We start from the raw sequence: 22,386 nt of genomic DNA, 5'->3' as shown, positions 1-22,386 counted from the left end.
TAGATAGCTTGGTAATATTAGACTATCTAAAAGCCATTTTTTAAAAAGAACTTGAATAGCAGGGTAAAACGACATTGAAAGAAATCCCAAAATGAGAACTCCTGGTAATTATAGTCAAATTCCAGAATTCTTGGATCAAGGAGAAAATACTGCAAGCATCCAGAAACAAACAATTCAGATACCAAGGAGTTACAGTTAAAATTACACTGGATTTAGCAGTTTCCTCACTAAAAGAGCACAAAGCTTTGAAGATGATATCTTATAAGGCAAAGAAACTACAATTACAAGCAAGAATCAATGACCTACCAAAATTAAGCATAAAGTTTCAGGAGGGAAAAAGAATATTCAATAAAATAGGAGGCTTTCAAACTTTTCTGATGAAAACACCAGAGGTAAACAGAAAATTTGACTTTCAAATACAAAATTCAAAAGAAGCATAAAAAGGTAAACAGGAAAGGGGAAAAATTTTTATTCAATAAAGTTAACTGTTCGTATCTCTACATGGGAAGATGATACTTGTAACTCTTATGAATTATATCTCCCTTAAAGCAGTGAAACAGAGCAAGAGGATACAAGTTGACTTTGATGAGATGACAACCTAGGGGTCTGACAGAAAGTCAGGACAGTTTGGTTTGAGCGTTTCATCTTGTATCTCCAGTCTAATGTGCCCAGAATATGTTAATTACTGTTTACTGATCAATTGGAATCCTTAAATGCACGTGCACGCATGCAGACAAACACAGGCATACATACACATATGCATACACACACATGCACACCCATAATTCATGAAAACACATAGGCACACACATACAGAAAAGTACAACTTGGGAAGAGTAGTCACTTGTTTGAATTTAGAATCTCTAGCCTCATTATTATTACCAAGTCACATTTCCATAAAACTTAAGTCTACAAAACACCCTTTCTACAACAACTTAAGGTAAATAGGCACTTTGTCAGGATTATTAGCCCATTTCACTGAGAAAGCAACTCTTTGGGCAGATGAAGTGACTTTCCCAGAATCATATGGCTTAGAGGATTGAATATGAGTTTATTTCCCACATAAGTGACCTTAGACAAAGGGCTTGCACTCTCTAATCTTCAATTCCATCATCAGTAAAATAAAAAACCTAAGACCTCTTTCAATTCTAAATATTATGATATGATGTGTTAAAGACAAAATTTAAGCACAGGTCTCAAAGTCAGAAATACAACATTGAAAAGAACCTCAAAATTCTAGTTTTAACTCCCTCATTTCACAGACAGGAAAATGAAGACTTCAAGAGACATGTTTAGGTTACAAAGGGAGGAAAGAGTGGAGCCAAGATTCAACCCTGGGTTTTCTGACTCCAAATTCCACACTCCTCTCACTACACCACATTGTTTCCCTATCTTATACCTTCAAAGATCTCTCCCATGCCAAAAGAGACTTTGATGATCAAGTTCATTTCCCTTCTTTTACAGATGAGGAAACTGAGATCACCAAGAAAAAAAATCACTGGCTCAAAGTGACAAAGTCAGATCATTTGATTACAAATATACATACACACACACACACACACACACACATACGTATACATACACATAACATGTATATGTATGTATGCATGTATTATGCAGGGAGTAGAATTAAGGAACTCACCCCATGGCCCAGGGCTTTGGTGAAGCCAGGGCCCATCTTGCCAGATGTTTTGAAGAATTGATGGGTAAAATGCTGGGCGAAGAAGGCAAACAGAAGATTGGTCCCCTGAGGGTCTGGCACAAATTCATTCCGCAACAGGAAGCGTCGGGCCAGCAACTCTGGATCTGGCAGCTGTTTATTCCCTATGAGGAAAGCAACCATGGTGGAACAGGCTGAGGAGGGTTCCCACAATCCAGTCAACCAAAGAATATTGCCTGGTTCCTCAATACCTCTTGGGCCTACCCACCCCCCAGCTCAACTGAGCCAGATTGGAAAGAAAAAGAGAAAAAAAGAAAGGAAAGAAAGGAAAGGAAAGGAAAGGAAGGAAGGAAGGAAGGAAGGAAGGAAGGAAGGAAGGAAGGAAGGAAGGAAGGAAGGAAGGAAGGAAGGAAGGAAGGAAGGAAGGAAGGAAGGAAGGAGAAGAAAGAAAGGAAAAGAAAGAGGGAGGGAGGAAGGAAAAGAGGGAGGGAGAAAGGGAAAGAGGAAGGAAGGAAGGAAAGGACTCCTATTAGGAGTCTAGGAAGCTGGCTTATAACCTTTCTGTATGCTAACTCAACTGTGTTATGTTAGGGAAGTCACTGAATATCTCCAGGGTCTCAATTCCCTCATCTGTGATAGAATAATTTCCCTTCATGAGGATCTCCTGAGACTCACCTGAGAGAATCACAGCCCTTTAGAGGTCCTCTAGTACAAATGGCTTCTGGACATTCTCTACAAGTATCCTCAACAAGGGATTATTCAGGTTATACTTGTAGATTGTTAATGAAAGGGGAACTCACTCCTTCTCAAGACATAGCCCATTTCACTTCTGACCAATTATGAGTGTCAGGGTGTTTTCATTATGCTGAATTGAAATATAACTCTACAATAGCAACTTCTTTCCTCACCTCCTCCACTTCACCCTTTGCTACCAGTTTTGTCCTCAGGATCCATATGATGCCCCTTCAAGTATTTAAAGAGCTACTTCCTCTCCTTTCTAAGTCTTCTCCTTTCCAGGATAAATATTCCAAGTTTGGTCTCACCATTCTGTTTGTCCTCCTTGAAAACTCTGCCAGACTGTCAACATCTCCCTAACATTCAGAACCAGAATGCAACAAAGATGGGGTCTGACCAGGACAGAAGGCAGCAAAACAATAATCTAGTTCCCTTCAGTCACATCTTCATTGTGATGTGATGGAAAGAACTCAGGATTTGGGGTCAGAGTACCTAAGCTCAGACTCATCTACTTCTTGGCTAGGTGATATTGAGAAAGTCACTTAAGCTCCCTAGACCTCAGTTTCTTCATCCCTAGACCTCAGTTTCTTCATCTATAAATATATTAGTTAGACCAGATAATCTCTGAGATACTGTCCAGCTCTAAATTCTTTGACTATAATATAGCCTGGGATTAAGGAGACCCCCCATCATTCAATGCTGAACCCCTGGGTTAGCAGTACCACCACCCCTAAACCAAGAAATTACCTTTGAACCCCATAGGGGTAGGGCAGTCTTCAGGTACAGGGGCTAGGACCCGCGTATAGAAGCTCAAATTGGCATAGGACTCCCAGCTGATGTAACCATGTTCTGAGTTGTAGGTGGGTGGACTAGGAATCAGGTTTGCTCGAACTTTGGGAAGAGAGCGACAGAACAATCCCTTAGGCATAAAGGCTTTCAGGTCACTTCCCTCAGGGATTTCCCATAGAAGAGGGAGAGAGGATCCTTGTGCTCAAAGCACACCCAGTGGGAGAGGGAGAGGGAGAGAGAGAGAGAACTCTTGACCTTAAGAAGCTGCACAGGCTGAAAAGAAGACAAGCCCTCTCTTGCAGGAACAACACTGTCCCAGTATGAAGGGGAAAACAGGAGACATAAAATTAAAGGAACCCCAAAGTTTCAACCTAGTTGGTAAAAGCTTTATCTGACATCAAACTGACTCTAATATTTATGTCTGCTGAGCTTATCAGATGCTGTGAATTCCTCTAACTTAGTAAAGCAGAACATCTTGATATTCCATAGATTAGCCGGAACCCAAGGCCCAGAAAAACCTCAAATTAAAAATTCCTTTTGAAGCTGCTGTCCCTTGGACTAATATAATCACTCCAGACCCAGGACCTCCACAATGGCTTCCCTAATGAGGGGGAATGTTGACAAATTGGGATAAAGAATTCAAGCATTCTGGCTCTAATTTCTGATAGTCTGTGTCTTAACGTCTCTTCTAGTTTTAACATTCTAATTTCTTTAACTTTAACCTTCTAATTTCTAGCATTGTTTGTTTTAGGGTATAGCTCCTTTCAGATATGAGGATAAAGAAGGATACTCATGGATGCAGATTCCCCAAGGTGTGATAGGGATTGTAACAGAGACATACCTGTAAGCACAAGTCTCATGAGAACATCTCGTAAGAAGGTAGAGTTGATAATGTTCCAGATCCAGCGACCATGGGTCAAGATGAAATGGTAGAAAGAAGGGCTGGGGCGCAAGGCTTCCCGGATTCTAGTCCATAGTTCCGCTGGTATGGGAGAGGGTAGCAGGTAGAACTCTCATCAGACATTCTCCAGCACAAGCTCAGAGGAATATAGAGATACAGGAGGGCAGGAAGAATGGGGGGTCAAAGAAAGAAGGGGAGGTGAGGCAAAGAAGGTAAAGGATGGGGACCCAGGGAGCAATACTCACGCACAGTGCAGTTGGAGCCATAGTAGCCAGTTTGGGTGCAATCACACTGGTAGTGGTTCAGGCCAAAGCGCACACAGACACCTTTGTGTTGACATGGGAAGTAACAGCAGGGGTTCACTGTGGGGAAAGAGTTTACAGAATTGTGGGGGAAAGAAACATCTCTAAGTATTGCATAAAATACTCCCCATATACTCACCAATGACCAACCCCAGAAGACTCAAAAGTACCCAGAGAATGTATGTCCCACGTTCTCCCCCTTGACAAATACCACAGTGACACATGTAATGTAATGTAAATTAGAGTTGAGAGAGGCTATAAATGGCCACCTCATCCAAAAAGCACTTGTCTGCTTTTATAAACAAGAAAACTGATACCTAAGGGAGTTACATCACTCTCTCAGTGTCACACAAATAATAAGGAGCAAGCTTCAAATGCAGCTCCTTTGACTCCAGATCCATTGCACCAGATTTTCCCCCGCCCTTTCCCCATTTAGCACTGGCCTCTCTGAGGGGAATCTGCCAGGACCCTAGCTTTCCTTCTTCCCACCTCATAAACCATCTTGACACCATCTGCTTCCCAACCATCACTTCACACCCCATAGAATTCAGGCATCTAAACTATCTAAAAGGAACCTAGAACTAAGACCACTAATGCTTTCCTCTCAGAATCTTTGTGACATTGGTTTTTCTGTGGGTCTCTTATCTCCCTGATTAATCTTTTTTATTTTCCTTTACTGGATCTTAACCCATGTCACACCCCTATTCAAGGGCTGTGTCATAGGCCCTCCTGTTCTTCCTCTATCCATCTTTGTGATCTTATCAGCTTCCATGGCAACAACTCATCTTTATGCAAACGACTCATATCTAAACATCCGTGTTATTCTCTAGAGTGAGAAAGTCCAGTTGCAGTTTTGCATCTCCTACTCCCTGTTGGATACTTCCAGCTGGATGTTCCATTAGCATGTCAAACTCAACATGCTGAAAAGCAATCTCAGATCCAGTCAAAAGGACTGTCTGAATGGAGGCAGCCTGGTTCCCTCATAACCATTCCTACAAAAACCTAAAAACACACCACACCATAATGAACAAGAAATCTAATAAGAAGCTACAGTGAATGACATCTTTCTTCCCAGAATTACACGAATACTTCACGGTCAATAGGAAAGGGGGACTCAAGGAAAGCCAGCATAGGTACAAAAAAGTCTAACAAATTGTCTGTATGACCACAGACTGGCCAGAAGTGTGTGCTCTGTAAGGTCCTGTATCCAGAGGCAAGAAAAAGAAATTTGCCCACAAGAAATCCCAATGAGAGATAGAGGGATGAAAAATTACCTACAAGGACTTTGGAGAAAACCAGGAGTGGCAGTGACCATTCCAGGCATGGCAGTAGGACTCAGACCAGAAGTTCCAAGGATCCTAGGACTCTGATCTGCGATACCATAAAGGATCCTGAAAATCTAATAATTTGAATTTCAAAGGTCCTGGTGGGGAATTAAACCCAGGAGGTAGAGGTTAGGCAACTAGATGATACGGTGGATAGAGCGATGGGCTGTAATAATGAAAACTTGAATTCAAATCTTGCCTCAAATACTGACTAGCTGTGTCTACAATTGTCAAATGGAGATAACAGTATTACTTACCTCCTAAGGTTATTATGAGGATCAAACGAGAAATATTTGTAACGTATTTACACAGTATGTGTCACATAAATGCTTGATGCTATTATTGTTATAGTTATTATTTTCACTATTATCAGAGTTAATCCAAGTCAAGAATAAAACGAAACAAGGTTGGCCAGCACATCCAAAAGAGAAGCAGGAAATGGATCTTGGATATAGCACAAAGCCCCACTTCAGAAACTGAGGCTAAGGACATGAGTAAAAACAAGAAGATATAGAAAGACTATTATAAAGAATTATGAGATATCCAAAAATATCCAGAGATATCCAAAAATCCAATTAGGAGAAAAGTAAAGAGAACAATAAGTATTTATTAAGAATCTTTATGTGCTAAGACACTATGCTAAATGTTTTACAAATAAAAACTCATTCAATACTCACAAAAGCCCTGTAAAGTAGGTGCTATTCATGATCTTCATTTTATAATTGAGGAAACCAACAAGTCAGTGATTAAGTGACTTTCCCAGGGTATCATAGCTAATAAGTGTCAGAAACTCTTTTTGAATTCAGGTCTTCCTGACTCCATGCCTAGCATTCTTTCAAATGCATCAGGGCTGAAGGAGAAAATAACTCCAAAGCCACTGCAAGAAGAATCTTTTTTTTTTTTTTTTTTTTTTGTACAAGAGTAACATGAGTATCTGTAGAGGGCCGGAACTCTGGAGAAGTATACTTGAAGCAAGGATACTTACAACAAGGAGTTAACTCAGTGGAATTGATGACATGATAGTTCTTTACTATACATATCCTTAATACTTAGCATGGTGATGTAATAGTTCTTTAGTTCACACATACATAGTGTGCTATAATGATATAATCATACCAAAGTATTTAAGATCTGAGAAGGACTGGAAATGAGACATTCCATTTTTGACCATCCTCCTGATGGCTCTCCTGTACTCCTTCACTAAGATCAAGACTGGGGCATAATAAAGACTAAATCCTGGCTCTACTACATGCATTTTTCCTTTGCTGATTTCTTGAGCATTATAATAATTAATGATTATGCTATATTATTATATTGTTATATTTATTAAAGTATATTTGTTTAATATATTTAGTATAATAATTGTTGTACTTCTTATGAATATGTTCTCCCTACTTTGTGGACAATTATGAAGCTCTAATGAAAAAAAATGGATATAAAAGTACACAGAAAAGTATTAAGCACTAATAGCAATGAAATTTAGCTATTATTAATTAGAAGGTAGAGACTGATGAAACTTCTCTCTCTGAGGAAATCTTTGCCTGAAGTCTTGCCCAGCTGGGTGTTCAGTCTGGGATCTAATCAAGAACAGAGAATTGTTATAGCTGGTTTCAAATCTTGGACCAGTCATTTAATTGCTTCCTCTATAAAAGGAAGGTGGTTCTTTCAAGCTCCAAGTCAATTATTCTAATGGCATGTGACATTAAAATGGCAGTAAAATGATGAAAATTGACATATTCTCTACCTTCAAAGAACTCACATTCTACTATTGGGGGGTCAGCTAAATGGTGGAGTGGCTTTGGAGTAAGGCAGACCGGAGTTCAAATTCTGCCTCAGATACTTGATAGTTATGTGATTTAGGCAAGTCACTTGGTCTCTTCAGTTTCCCCATCTGTATAATAGGGATAATAACAGCATCTGTCTCATAGGGATGCTGTGGGGATCAAAGAAGATGATCTATTTATAGTTCTTTTGCAAATCTTAAAATACTCAACATAGAGGAGACAAAGACAAAAGCAAAATGGCCCTTGTTTTCACAAAAGTCTTATTCTAATGGAGAAGAATATATGCAAATGTGTGTGCATATATACATATATACATACACATACACACACATATATATATGCATGTGTTTATATGCATTCAAAAATATATACAAAGTAGATACAAGATAACCAGGGAGGAAATTATATAAATAGCTGGGATGGGGGGGAAGAGTAGAGGAAGGGAAGAGGGAGAATGGGAGGAAGGAAGGGAGAGAAGGAAAGTCTCCTGAAGTAAATGGTGTTATAGCTGAGTCTTGAAAGAAATTAGGGTTTTCAAAAGATAGAGTGAAGGGAGAAAGATCTTCCAAAGGTGGAGTATAATACAGACAACATAAGTGTAAAGAGGTAGAAGATGGTTATGGAGTACTGTATATAATGAAGACTTGAAATTTAAAAGGCTGAGGGAGGAATAAGACTGCGTAAGAAGTAAGGATTACATTATTGGGGAGAAAAAGGAAAATCAAAGAAGGATGAGGATCTTTGCTTGGGATGAATGGAAGGATGATAACTGCTCCTTGATAAGATCATGAAGAGCTGCTTCTGCTTCCTCTGACAAGGAGAACTTGATACTGGAAACAACAGAACTAATATGACTAACAGGGAATTGATACCCTCCCCAAAATAGTTGCAGAGTACCTTGCTATCCTTGAAGAATTGCCACATGGTCCAGATCAACAATATCCTCTAGTCCTAAAAGAGACGGCATACGTAACTGCAGAAACCCCATCCATGATAAAAGTAAGGTCTTGGGATGTGGAAGAGACAAATTTCCCAATTTAAAAAAAAATCATTTATTAGGAAAGAGAACAGAATTTGCAAACTGCCAGAAAACTTGACCTAAATTCCTCGAAAAATTCTAGACTTAACTATTCAAGTGATGGTTGGCAAAAACCTACAAAGGGGAGCCAGCAAGGCTGTATTAGGAAAAGATATGTCAAAAAAAAAAAAAACGCTTTCCTTCTTTGACAACATTAGTAAACTAGTAGATAAAGATATTCTGGATATAGTTTAGCAAGACTTTAGCAAAGCTTTTGATTAAAGTTTTCCAACTATTCTTGTAGAGAAGAAGGAAGGGGAGAGGAGAAATTATTTTTTATGTGCTTACTTAATGTCACTTAAGTGTTTACTTAGAGTCACACCACTAAACTCTTTGCAAATATCTCATTTGATCTCCACAAAACATTGGGAATTAGATCATATCATGATCCCCATTTTATAGATGAGGAAATTGAGGCATGTAAAAGTTACATGAGATGCCCAGTGAAACACAATTAATAAGTGACTGAGGCTGAACTTGAATTCTAGTCTTCTTGTCTCCAGAGCCGACATCCTACCCACTGTGTAACCTTACTGCCTCAGGACAGAGAAATATGAATTTTAAAATAATACATCCAGCTGGATTCAGAACTGGTTGGTTGACCAGGATCAAAGCATTAATTGCTAATGGAGCAATATCAATATGGAAGGAGGTCTCCAGTGAAGGACCCCAGGACCCTGTAATCATCAAATTTGCAGATTTACAAAAACTATGAGGGACAATTAACACAATGTATGACAGAATCCAAAAAGGACACTAGATATTGTACATTGTACAGGCTAGTATATATACAATAAGATGAAATTCAGTAGTGATAAAAGTCCTGAACCTGGGTACAAAACAATCAACTTCACAATTATAAGCTATAGGAAGGCATCTGGGAACAACAATGATTATTTTGGGGAAAAAATCTGATAAATATGGAAATATGTTTAGAAGAATTACATATGTTTAATCTATATAAGATTATTTGCTGTCTAGGAGAGGGGGAAGGAAGGGAAAGAAAGGAAGGAGAAAATTTTAGAACAAAAGCTTTTGCAGGAGTGAATGTTAAAAACTATCTCTGCATGTATTTTGAAAAATAAGAAGCTATTATTATAAAAAAAAAATCTGAAGGATTTTCTGCAAGTTCAACATGAGTCAGCATTATGATAGGGCAACCTAAAACGCTATCTGAATCTTGGACTAGATTAAGTGGGCATAGCATACAGAAGTGTAAAGTGATAACAGTCCCACTGCATAGTGCCTTCATCAGACCTCAACTTGAGTGTTGTGGTTCTGGGCACTACAGGCTAAGAAGGCCACTGATAAACCAGAAAGTGCCCAAAGAAAGGCATCCAAGACTTTGAGTTCATGTTAGATGCACATTGACTAAAGATATTGGGGATATTTAGAAAAAGAGAAAACTGGAGAAGAGAGAAAACTCAAAGGAAATATGTTAACTGACATTAAAGGTTTTAAGGGCTGTTTTGGAGGAAAGATAAGGCTATTCTAGGAAGAAGAGAAACACTGTAACAGCAAAAGGCAAAATGTCTCACCACTACCACCTCCTCCCTCCCCTCCAAAAAAGGCAAGAAAGCAAAATTTGAAGGCAATTAGTAATAATAAAGATCTCAAGATCATATCATGTGAAAAATGATATTCAACCCAAAGATGAAAAAACTTTGGGGGCACATCATAGTTACTTTCAAGTATTTGAAAGACTCTTACATGAAAGATGTTCTTCTTGACCCTAAAGAATAGGAAAAAAAAACAGAAACAGCAGGTGGGAGTTTGGGGGGCATGATAGAAGGAAATGTTTCTTAATAATGAGAGCTATCCCAGAGTAGAATGGGCTGCCTTGGGAGGTAATGGAATTCTCACCAAGTTTTCTTTTTTTTTTTTTCCAAAATTTTTTAAATTTTTCAACGGTATTTTATTTTTTCCCAAATACATGTAAAGATAGTTTTCAACATTCATTTTTTTTATTTTGTGTTCCAAAATTTTTTCTCTCCCTTCCCTTACCTCCCCAAGCAATCTGATATAGATTAAATATGTACATTTCTTTTAAGCATATTTCCATATTTGCCATGTTGTGCAAGAAAAATTAGACCAAAAGGAGAAAAAAACACAAGAAAGAAAAGAAAAAAAAAACAAAAAGGGCAAAAATACTATACTTCAATCCCCATTCCCTCCCTCCCTCATTTTCTTTTTTTTTTTTTTGCTGAGGCAATTGGAGTTAAGTGACTAGCCCAGGGATCACACAGCTAGGAAGTGTTAAGTGTCTGAGATCACATTTGAACTCAAGTCCTCCTGACTTCAGGGCTGGTACTCTATCTACTGCACCATCTAGCTGCTCCCCCCCCCCTCTCATTTTCAAGAGAAAGGTAAATAGGATTTTTCCTGCCTTGCTGTTTGGGTGAAAGAGATAGAGAAGTCTCAGATACTCCCCATCCAAGACTGACTAGAGGTTCATGAATAATAGCCTCTGTTCTTTACTTTTTGGTATTTGCTCTTTCCTATTTTAGGGGAAAGGTGATGAGTGTTGATGTTGTAAGCTTCAAATAAGTCAGGAGAAGGACCACCAAAATTCCAGGAACTAGATTCCACAAAGACATTTGCCCAAAATCAGTGAAGATCCAAACCAGAAAGACATTGACTAACCTAGTCCAGTGAGAGTAGAAATGCAGACTCATCTACTCATTAGCCATGATGCATTTGGAAGGGAACTTGGGGGATGGAGAGAGGCTACACCATGTAGAAAGTGAGTCCCACCTCAGCCCCCCCTTCTCAGGGATTAAGGCAGTACAGGGGAGTGTGCCTACAGGTATAGGCAAAGAAGAGGAGATGGGGCTGGTGATTATTTACTGGGGACACCAAAGAGGGCATTATTCATCAGAGACAGATTGCTCACAGTGGCTTCTGAGATTTCTTTCTAATTCAGCCATTCTCTGAACCCATGGCAGGGTTCACTGTGGCTTCGATCTGCAGGTATCCTTCAGGCCATATCCCAGTCTCCTGAGGAAAGCTACTTATTTCATTGCCTCTCAAGGCCTGGCTCATGACACCAAATGCCAGGAAACAACTGATAAAAGGCTACCCTGTAGCTTTTGGAAATAGACATTTCCTGCTGAGTCAGACTCAGGCCCACTGGGCAGGAGAAGGCAATATTGGGGAGATGGAGCAATGGAGAAGAGATATGAGCTAGAGCTACAGAATAGAGGCAGCAGCCTGAGCCTAAGAGGGCTTGGAAGGGAAATTGCCTCAAGCCATCTCCTTCTCCATCTCTCCAACTCAAGCTGTCTGTCTATCGTCCCAGGAAAAAAGAAACTGGTCAAGTCAGCTAAAGAGTTTACCAAGCCAATGCCTAATTTATTCTGTCCCTACCCTGGTTTTTATGATGCCCTGGAATTCCTGGAAATAATCCTAAACCGGGGCCTGAATTAGCCTTGTCTCTGCTGCTATTTACTGAATAATGTTGGAAACAGCTATTTCTCAGAATCTCGGTTTCTTCATCTTCATCTATAACATGAGAACTCTAAACTAGATGGTTTCTCAAGTCTTCCAGTCTGATATTCTATAGATCCTTTATGACTCTCATATTCTTTAACTTCATTTTCTAAGATAGATTTTTCAAAGTATTTCAAACCCATTATCTATCTGATCTTCACAATACCTCTGCAACGTAAACAAAAAAGGTATCATCATCCCATTTGACAGATGCTGAAATTGAAAGCCAAAAAGCTGAAGAATTCAATTAGGGTCAATGTGAATCAGTGAAAGACCTCTGGGTTTCCTAACCTATATATTGGGAAAAGAATTAAACAATCATTAAGTGATTACTATGTGCTAGGCACTATGCTAAGCACTTTGCAATTATCTCATTTGATCTTTACAACTCTAGGAGATAGGTGCTTCTTATTATAATTCCTACTTTACAGTTGAGGAAAATGAGTCAGAGAGTAAATGGCTGAGGATGCATTCTCAGGTCTTCCTGACACCAGGCTCAATTCTCTATCCACTATATCATCCCACTGCATATAGTAGGTCATTTATATAGAGCCTTACAAACAATATGTCATTTTTTTACCTTGCAAAACAATCTTGGAAAGCAGATGTTATTATTATCCACATCTTACAGATGAGGAAACTTAGACTGAGAAAAATTAAGTGACTAGACCAGGGTCACATAGGTGATAACTATCTGTCTGGTTTTGAACTCAGGTCTCACTGCCTACCATCCAGCCCTCTCTCCATTGCATTACCTAGTTGCCTTTTATACCATCCTTTGTTGACACTATCCTATCCTCCCACCGCAACTCCTCCAAGTCTCAGGAAAAAGAGTTATGTGCAGACCTGTGTTCTGTCCACTCAGAGGTCAGATTGTTCTTCCTCTTCTCTTCTTTTCCTGTTTCTATCTTAATCTCTCTTTCCCTCCAGTCACAGACCTGGCTGTCCCCCATCACACACACACACACACCCCTTTTCCTAAATGAGTGTTACTTCATTCAAAATAACACCGACTTCCCACGCTTCCTCCCTTCTTCTCTCCCACTCTCAGACCTTCCCCCTTGCCAGCTGTGACCCAAGCTTACCACATCTGGATTTAAAGTTGGGGGGAATATGACAGTCTTCCCCTTTCCCCTCCTGCCTCCCACCAACCCCCAAACAGAAGGAACAGTAATAAGGCTAGAATACAGTGAGAAAGCAAGAGAAGACATGACAGGCCTCTGGCTTCTGGGAAGTCACTCTATTTTGACCCCCCTCCTAAAGCCCTAGCTGGGCACACCCAGTTCTGGCTGGCGCCACATTCTCACTGGATTGGGAGGGTCAGGGAAGAAGGTGCAGGAGGGGAGGGCAGAAAGAGGCCAAGAAAACAGAACAGAAATGCTTGGAAATTTTCAAGTGTGTACTAAGTAAGTCACAGGCTCTCAGAGCAAGAAAGAACTTAAAGTCATTGTAACTATCCCCTTGTTAACATTCACAGAGCCTGCAAACACTCAGGGACAAACAACACAAATGCCTATGTGAAGCAGTGGTAAATTCACTCCCTTTGTAGTCAGAGAAGCTGAGTTAGAAGCCTACTTGGTTCCATCACTTAAAACTAGGATCCTGAGCAAATACTCCACCTCTGCCTCAGCTTCCTCATCTGTAAAAATTGGAGGATCAGATCACATTTGCCTAAGATCATAGATCACTGCTCTAGAACTGGAAAGAACTTTATTAGATATTTCATCCAGTTGCCTCATTTTACTTTTAAGGGAATGAGACCCAAAGAACCATGAAATGATTAGTCCAAAGTCATAAAGCAATTTAGTAGCAGATATGGCATTTAAGTCTTTCAACTCAGTGATCCTTCCATTATCAGCAGACTCAGGCTTCCTTCCTATTTTGCCAGGGTCAGGCAGATATTACATTAAGATAATTTCAATTAACACAAAGGGTATAGAGGAGATAGCCTGGAGTGTGGTTTTGGGGAGGAAATACCAGGAGATAAAGTATGAATCTACTGACTTTTGGTTAATGATAGCAGAGGAGCTAGTTCTCACTTCAGTATTTCAGCAAAGATGTAAAAAGAACATAAGATCAAATAAAATCAAGAAATCGAAAAAAAGAAAAAAAAAAAGGGAAACTACAGCAAATGCTTTAATCTATCAAAAAGCCCTTAGGCATTGAAAAAGAGGTCCTGACCCTTCAAAAAAAGCCAATGAAACTAAAGATAATCCTTCAGTATAGACTCAAGATTCTCCAAGGGGCATCTGAAACATGCAGCACTCTATACTTTGGTACCGGAAGACTGGAGTGTTCAGATGCAGAAGCTTCAGTGTGGCAGGAAGCCTCAGCATTCTAACAGCGAACAGCTCTCAAACCAGGACTCTGCAAGGATAATGGAAGCTCACTATTCTGTGATCTGAGATGTTTCAAAGAGCTTTAATAATCTCAGTGATCTGAAATTAATTGCTGTAGAGGGGCCTACATAAAATCTGCCAGGCTCTAAAATACTTAGGAAATCAAGTCAAGATGGCACAGGACTCCACTACTCAGATAGTGCAGAGACTGAACTTGATACTATCTCAAAGTAGGAAGTGAAGCTGTGGACATGAGTAAACAGAAGATATTGGATGCTATGGGGTATAGCAGGGATCTAGAGAAATGTAACTATGTACAAGGAGCACGTATTTCTACAACTATAAGCAAAGCCTAGGGTTGAAGTGGGGAAGATGTCTTTGCCTCAAGGACTGAAAATAATACCTAGAAGAAGTGAAGAAAAAGAGAAAGTGAAATTACAAATGAAATATAAGTCCTAGGGGAAAGAAGAAAGAAAAAATAGAAAACCTTGTCAATATAAGAAAGTCTCTAATTATTGGAATAGAACAGACAGAAATCACTTATTTTATGAAATAACAAGAAATACAAGGTATCCCAAAATGTTAGTGCAGTTTTATACTATTAAAAATTTAACATAAAATTATCTCATAATGGATGTCCATCAGTTGGGGAATGGCTGAATAAGTTATGGTATATGAATATAATGGAATATTATTGTTCTATAAGAAATGATCAGCAGAATGATTTCAGAGAGGCTTGGAGAGACTTACATGAACTGATAGTAAGTGAACGAGCAGAACCAAGAGAACATTGTACACAGCAACAAAATTATGTGATGATCAACTATAAAAGACTAGGCTCTTTTCAAAATGATTCAGGCCAATTCCAATAGACTTGCAATGGAGAAACCCATCTGCATCCAGAGAGAAGACTGTGAGAATTAATGTGAATCACAACATAGTATTTCCACTTTTTGTTGTTGTTGTTGTTGTTTGCTTGATTGGTTTTTTCCCTTTTTGATCCAATTTTTCTTGTGATCCAATTTTTCTTGTGCAGCCAGATAAATGTGGTAATATGTTTAGAAGAATTGCTATATTGAATTACTTGCTCTCTGGGGGAGGGAAGAGAGAGGGAAGAAAGGAAATAGAGAACACAAGGTTTTGCAAGGGTGAATGTTAAAAATTATATTTGCATGTATTTTGAAAAACAAAAAGCTATTATTTGAAAAAAGACTATCTTATAGCTCTAAATGCACAAAATTGCACTCAGGTCATGGGGAGGTTATTTTTAATAATGTTAAGGTAACAGTTTTGAGTGATGGAAACTTAATTTGTGATGCTGTCATCATTATAGCTTAAAATTTCACTAAGACTTTGGGAATATCTTGTATGAAAACAAAATCCAAATATTTTTTAAAAAGTGAAAAAAAATTTACTATCAAAAATAATAGATCTGGTAAACAAGTCATGGAAAGATGACTAAAGAATCTTCTGACTTCAGATCATGATTTAAAAAAAAAGAAATCATAGATGAAAACTGATAATAGCTATTAAAATGAGAGTACAAACTAAAAATAGAAAGAATCTCCTGGACATCTCTTGAAATAAACCTCAAAATGATAATGCTCAGGACTACAACATAGCCAAAATTGAAAGCTTCCAGGTTAAATTTAAAAATACTGAAGGAAGCTATACAGAATTGTTCAAGTGCCAAGGAACTACAACCAGGGTCATATAACATATGACAGCTACTACTGTAAAGAAGATATCTTTAACTGTCCCTGAAGGCAGATGATAGGCATTCACAATCAAGAATAATTTACCCTGAAACATAGAGTCTAATCCTAAAAGGGGAAAAATAAACTTTTGGTAAAAACAGGTCAATTTCATCTCAGAGGAAAAGACCAGATGTGAGCAGAAATTTTGAAATGCAAATAAGTCAGGAGACATTTTGAAAAGTAAAAGTATTTGAGCAATTGAAAAGAGCTAAATAATAATGAAGTCCTTACATTATAATAGGAAGAGAAAAAAATTGTCATTTGGGAACCCTAATGTCTCTAAGGTTAAAAAAGGGAATTAAAACAAAGGCCTAAAGGTGATTTGGTTGTTTTGACTATCTTAGGAGAAGAAAGAAAGGGCAGGTGAAAGGAATACATTTGGATGAAGTGGAAGGAGGGACTAGAACCTGATATTTTTCATTATTAAAGTGCTTGAGAAGAAAAATACAAAAAGATGGAAACGGAGATGGGGAGGAAGCTTCACATGAACACCATTCTTATCTGAACTGTACACAGGAAAGCAAACACACAATATTTGGTAGAAAACAATACATTAAACTCAACAAGGAGACAGGTAGGGACAAGGAAGGAAAAGAAATCTTTAAAGGAAAGTTATATTGAAGAAGGAATAGTCACCAACAAAACAAATTTCAATTCCAAAGTATGGATCTTTAAGGGAAAATTAAAATGAAAAAAATTAAGAAAAAAATTAGTAAGTGGTGTCTGTTTAAAGGAAAGAGAAGAGGGTGAGGGGAGCTGAAGAAAATTTCATTCATATTTCAATTATAGGTCATTATTGTTTCTCAGAACCTTTTTTCACCACCTTCTTTATAAAGATTATAAGGACAAAAAAAAAGGGGGAGATTAAAAGAGTAAATGATGCATGGTAATACATAATTAGCAATCACAACTGGGAATGTGAATGGTATGAACTCACCCACATAAAAGAAGTAAGGAAAATAGATTATAAAGCAGAATTCAATAGTGTATTGTTTAGAAGAAACACACTTGAAACATGAAGAACACACATAGATTATAAAATGAGGGGCTGAGTTTATCATGCTTCAAATGATTTCAAAAAAATCAGGGGGGGCATTCATAATCTCAGACAAGGGAACTATAAAAATAAGTATGGTTAAAAGAGATAAACAGAGAAACTATATCATGTTTAAAGGAATCATAAATAATAAAAACTTATAAGAACTTAACACACACACACACACACACACACACACACACACACACACACACACATATATATCTGAAATGGCCCTGAATCTATATGTTAAGGAGAAAATGAATCCAATTATAGGGAGAAATGGTAAAATCATAATAGTTGGGGATCTTAATCTTATTTTTTTCAGGTCTAGGCACTTAAAAATTTTAAAAATAAAAAGATAAAGACCAAACAGTACTTTAAAGCAGTTATAAAGTAACATATGTATTTCTCAGTTATACACGATACCTTTACACATATTGACCATGTTCTAAGACATAAAATCTTCATAAACAAATGCAGAAAAATACTAAACATATCCTTTACTGATCACAATACACACAAACATACACACATAAGCATAATCAATAAAAGACCTCTGAAGAAAGAATTTGAACTAAAATGGAGAATAATTTAATAACAAAGAAGTGGTAGATCAAAGATAAACCATGCAAAACATTGAGAATTTTTTCAAATTACACTACACAAATGAAGCTACATATCAAAATTTTGGGGACACATCTATGATAGTCCTAAGGGGAAATTTAATATACTAAAAATCTTCATTAATGAAAGAGCAAGAACAGATCAATGAATTAGGCATGTTACTAAATAACAACAACACAACAACAACAATTAGAAAAGGAATAATTAAACAAAAACTAAACACCAAAATAAAAATTCTGAAAAGCAAAAAAGAGAGTAATAAAACTGAAGTCAAAAGAGACATAGACTTGGTAGGTAAAACAAAGAGCTATTAAAAAATAATAAAAATGGATAAACTATTAGCCAATTTTTTAAACAAAGAAACTAAACCTAATTATAAGTAATAAAAATTTTAAAAATAGAATTACCAAAAAAAGGAAAAGGAAAGGAACTATTTGCCATATATACCAACAAAACAAACATATGTATACAAGTATAAAATTTCTGATTTTTTTTCATTTTATCTTTCATTAAGAGGTATTTATTTTCTCTCCTGTCTACCTGCTTAAAAGAAAAATTTTAAATTTAAAAGAAAAAAAAAGAAAACCCTTGTAATAAATATGCATAGTCAAGCAAAACAAATTCTCACATTGTCCATATCCATACTGCATTCTCCATTCTGAATTTATCACCTCTGTCAGGAGCAGTAGCCTAGTTCATTTTCAGTACTCTGCAATATGGTTGGTCATAGTACTGATCAGAGTTCTTAAATCTTTTAAAATTGTGTGACTTAACAATGTTGTTGTTATATAAACTATTTTCTTGGTTCCATTCATTTCTGCATCAGTTCATACAAGACTTCCCAGATTTCTCTGAGATGATTCTATTCATGTTTTGTGGAACAATAGATTACCTTTGTGTACTATTACATTCACATATTATAATTTGTTCAGCCATTTCGCAATTGCTTACAGTTCTTTGCCATAATGAAAAGATCCATCCTAAATATTTTTACACATGAGTCTTTTCTCCTTTCTCTTTTATATCTTTAGAAGTAGCCTAGTAGAAGTGTCAATGGATAAAATCAATAGACAAGAAATGGAGAGATTAAATAACCTAATTGCAGAAAATGAAATTGAACAAGACATAAATGAAATCCCAAAGGAAAAAAACCCAGGACCAAATGCATTTACAAGTGGAGTCTAACAAAGACCAATGAATTCTAATGTCATATAAATTATTTGCAAAATTAGGAAAAGAAAAGATCCTACTAAATTTCTTCTATTATACAACTATGGCCTTGATAACTACACTTAGGAGAGACAAAACAAAAAATGAAAACTACAGATCATTAATCCTAATCAATATTAGAAGAAGGCTATATCAACATACTCAGAAGATAAACACACCATTACCAAGTTGGATTTATACTAGGAATAAAGGCTTAGTTCAATATTAGGAAAATTACAAATAAAATAGATCTTTTTAAGAATAAAAACAATAAAAAACATATTACATAAATAAATGCAAAAAGACTTTAACAAAGGAAAAATCTTTGCAAAAAATTTCTCTGACATTCAAGATACATAAGAAATTGATTAAAATATATAAGAACAAGAGCAATTCTCCAATAGACATTAAATGGTCAAAAGATAGAAACAGTCAGTTGTCAAGGGAAGAAACCCATTCTATCAACAACCATATGAAAAAATACTTCAAATAACAAATAAGAAAAATTCAAATTAAAATAACTCTGAGATTCTACCTAACAATCACTAGATGAGCAAAGTTAACATAAAAAGGAAAGTAATAATTGTTGGAGATGTAGAAGTCCAGATACACTAATGCACCATTGGTGAAGCTGTGAATTTAACTGATCCAGCCATTCTGGAAAACAATTTGAAATTAAATATCACTGAAATATGCAGGCCCTTTATTAACCTATCAATATTAAGCATAATCAGCAAAAAAAGAAAAGAAAGTAGGAAAAGATATGTACATGCATTTATAGCAGTACTTTTTATTATAGAAAAGAACTAGAAAAGAAGTTACTGTTCATTAATTGGAAATGACTGAACAAATTATAAATGGTACAGTAAATATAGCATGGGTCTAAGTGTCAGGAAGATTCATTTTCCTGAGTTCAAATCTGGTCTCAGACATTTCCTTTTCTGTAACTCTGAACAAGTGACTTTACCCTGTCTGTCTCATTTTCGTCATCTGTAAAATGAGTTGGAGAAGAAAATGGCAAATCACGCCAATATTTTTGCCAAGAAAATGCCAAATGGGATCATAAAGAGTTGAACAAAACTGAAAAGTATCAAACAACAATAAACAAATTATGACATGTGAACATAATGGAATATATTACTCATAAAAATTATGAAAAGAATGAATTCAGAGAAAATTGAAAGACTTATATGAACTGATGCTGAGCAAAACGAGCAGATGCAAAATAAGAAAAACAACTAGAAAAGAACTGATCAATGCAATGAGCAACACTTCTTTACAAGACCATTGATAAATTATGCTGCCTACTTCCTAACAAAGAGGTAATCAATTCAGGATATTGAACAGATCATACTTTTTTTTTTTTTTTGGCTGAGGCAATTGAGGTTAAGTGACTTGCCCAGGGTCACACAGCTAGGAAGTGTTAAGTGTCTGAGGCCACATTTGAACTTAGGTCCTCTTGATTTCAGGGCTGGAGCTCTATTCACTGCACCACCTAGCTACTCCAGGTGATACATTTTTGCTCATAGTGAATAGTAGATGTTTTACTTAACTACATTTCTTTGTCACACAGAAGAGTTTATTTTTTTATTGTTGGGAAAGAAATAAGAGCTCTTGAAGAAGAATCAGGGAGGAAGAAGAATAGAAATAAAGCCAAGAACAAAGGAAAGAAATAAAAATGTCAGTGAGCATTTTTTAAGTGTATTTAACAGAAGGAAGTTTAGAGAAAGAAGCAAACAAGAAAAACAACTTTGAAATAAATATTTTATTTATTCACTTAAAAAGTTAAAATTCACTTAAAAATATTTAATATATATTGGATTATTTGCCTTCTAGGGAAAGAGATTGGGGGAGGGAGGGAAAAAATTTTGGATCACAAGGATTTGCAAGGGTGAGCATTGAAAATTATCTATGCATATATTTTGAAAATAAAAATCCTTAATAAAAAAATAAAGTAATATATCAAAAAATAGTAGTATGTAATAATATCTCAGATTCACATGAAAATGTTCATGTTTGTTAGTGTATGTCAAGTTCACAATAATTAAAAAAAAAAAAAAAAAAAAGGAGGGGCAGTTAGATGATGCAATGGAAAAAGCAACAGCCCTGGAGTAAGGAAGGCCTGAGTTCAGATCCAACTCAGACACTTCTGCCTAGCTGTGTGACCCTGGGCAAGTCACTTAATCCCAATTGCCTTGCCAAAAAAAAAAAAAAAGAAAAGAAAAGAATAATATAAAATAAAAATAGTTAAAAAGAAAAAAAATAGTGAGTCAGTCACCTAGAAACTTTAAATATTAATACTATCCTGCTTTAAGCCTGCTTCATCATCTATAAAATGGGACAAAGGGTATATGTGATTTCTAAGGGTTCTTCTACTTCTAAAATGTTTTGTCTTAAAGTATCTTCCAGCTCTACATTCTAAAGTTTCAGCTTTTAAATTTATTCTCTATGTCCTGACATTTTTGTTCTAACATCTCAGTAATATTCCAAATCCTGAGGTTTTTTCCAGCTCTGATATTGTAAGATCTCTTTTAGCTATAATAGCCTACAAATCTATTATGAGAACAGAAGGAAAGGAAAAGAAGTACAGGGTAGACAAAATTAAAAGAAAAAAGGGGCAGATGCTACAGCCATTCCCATCATTAGATAGGCCCTCCATTCAAGGCAAGACAAACTGGTATAATGGGAAGAACTCTGGTTCTAGAGTCAGAGGATTTGGGATAAAAGTATACTTCTGATAACTATTAGCTATAGGACTTTGATAAAATTACCTAATTTCCTGGGCCTCAATTTTCTCCTCCAGTAAATGAAGTCCTTTCCAGCTCTCCTGATCTACAGTTTGAGGAAAGTAAGTAAAAAGAAGTGTCAATGGTCCAAGTCCTACCCCACCCCCAGTCCAACATGAGAAAGCATGAGAAAATAATGCAAATTATTTTGCTTAATCCTTCAGTGCACAATGGGCACTGGTTAGTGTAAGGTAGGTAAATGAGAGCATAGAAGAATATTAAAGAAAGGAAGACTCAAGGCAAAGGAGAAAAGTAGGACTCAGGAGAAGTTCCTGGGGGCTTCACCTTTATCAATCAGATTTATACATGAGCAGAGCAGAGCTGGAATCCAGAATATAGTAGGGATCTTGCTGAAAGTCAGCCTCTTTTCTCTTTCCCCAGGAAAAAGACTCTTGTCAGTACTGCTACACTTTACCCAAAACAGACTGTTTAAGAATTCGTTAGCTTCCAGCAACTGCCCTCTTGAAAGCCTCCTTTTCCCACACCCAGAGAACTAAAGTCAAAGAACAAAAATTATAATAACTCCCATTTCTCATGCATATTTCTTGTTACCTGTCAAGTAGGCAGGA

At 36.8% G+C, this 22,386-nt stretch overlaps 1 protein-coding gene across 1 annotated transcript in view; it reads right to left on the bottom strand.

The window, feature by feature from the left end:
* Positions 1–22,386, bottom strand: part of PTGS1 (prostaglandin-endoperoxide synthase 1) — a 43,682-nt gene that overhangs the window by 12,882 nt on the left and 8,414 nt on the right. The window contains exons 3-6 of the mRNA XM_051979583.1: positions 4,331–4,447; positions 4,026–4,166; positions 3,143–3,286; positions 1,643–1,824 (exon numbers count right to left, since the gene is read on the bottom strand). Of these exons, the coding sequence (XP_051835543.1) occupies positions 1,643–1,824; positions 3,143–3,286; positions 4,026–4,166; positions 4,331–4,447 (584 nt within the window). The remainder of the gene's footprint in view (positions 1–1,642; positions 1,825–3,142; positions 3,287–4,025; positions 4,167–4,330; positions 4,448–22,386) is intronic.

Source organism: Antechinus flavipes, chromosome 2 (assembly GCF_016432865.1).
Source record: "Antechinus flavipes isolate AdamAnt ecotype Samford, QLD, Australia chromosome 2, AdamAnt_v2, whole genome shotgun sequence".
NCBI lineage: Eukaryota > Metazoa > Chordata > Mammalia > Dasyuromorphia > Dasyuridae > Antechinus > Antechinus flavipes.
Note: the sequence above shows the minus strand (reverse complement) of the source record. Positions and strands in the feature narration are given on the sequence as shown.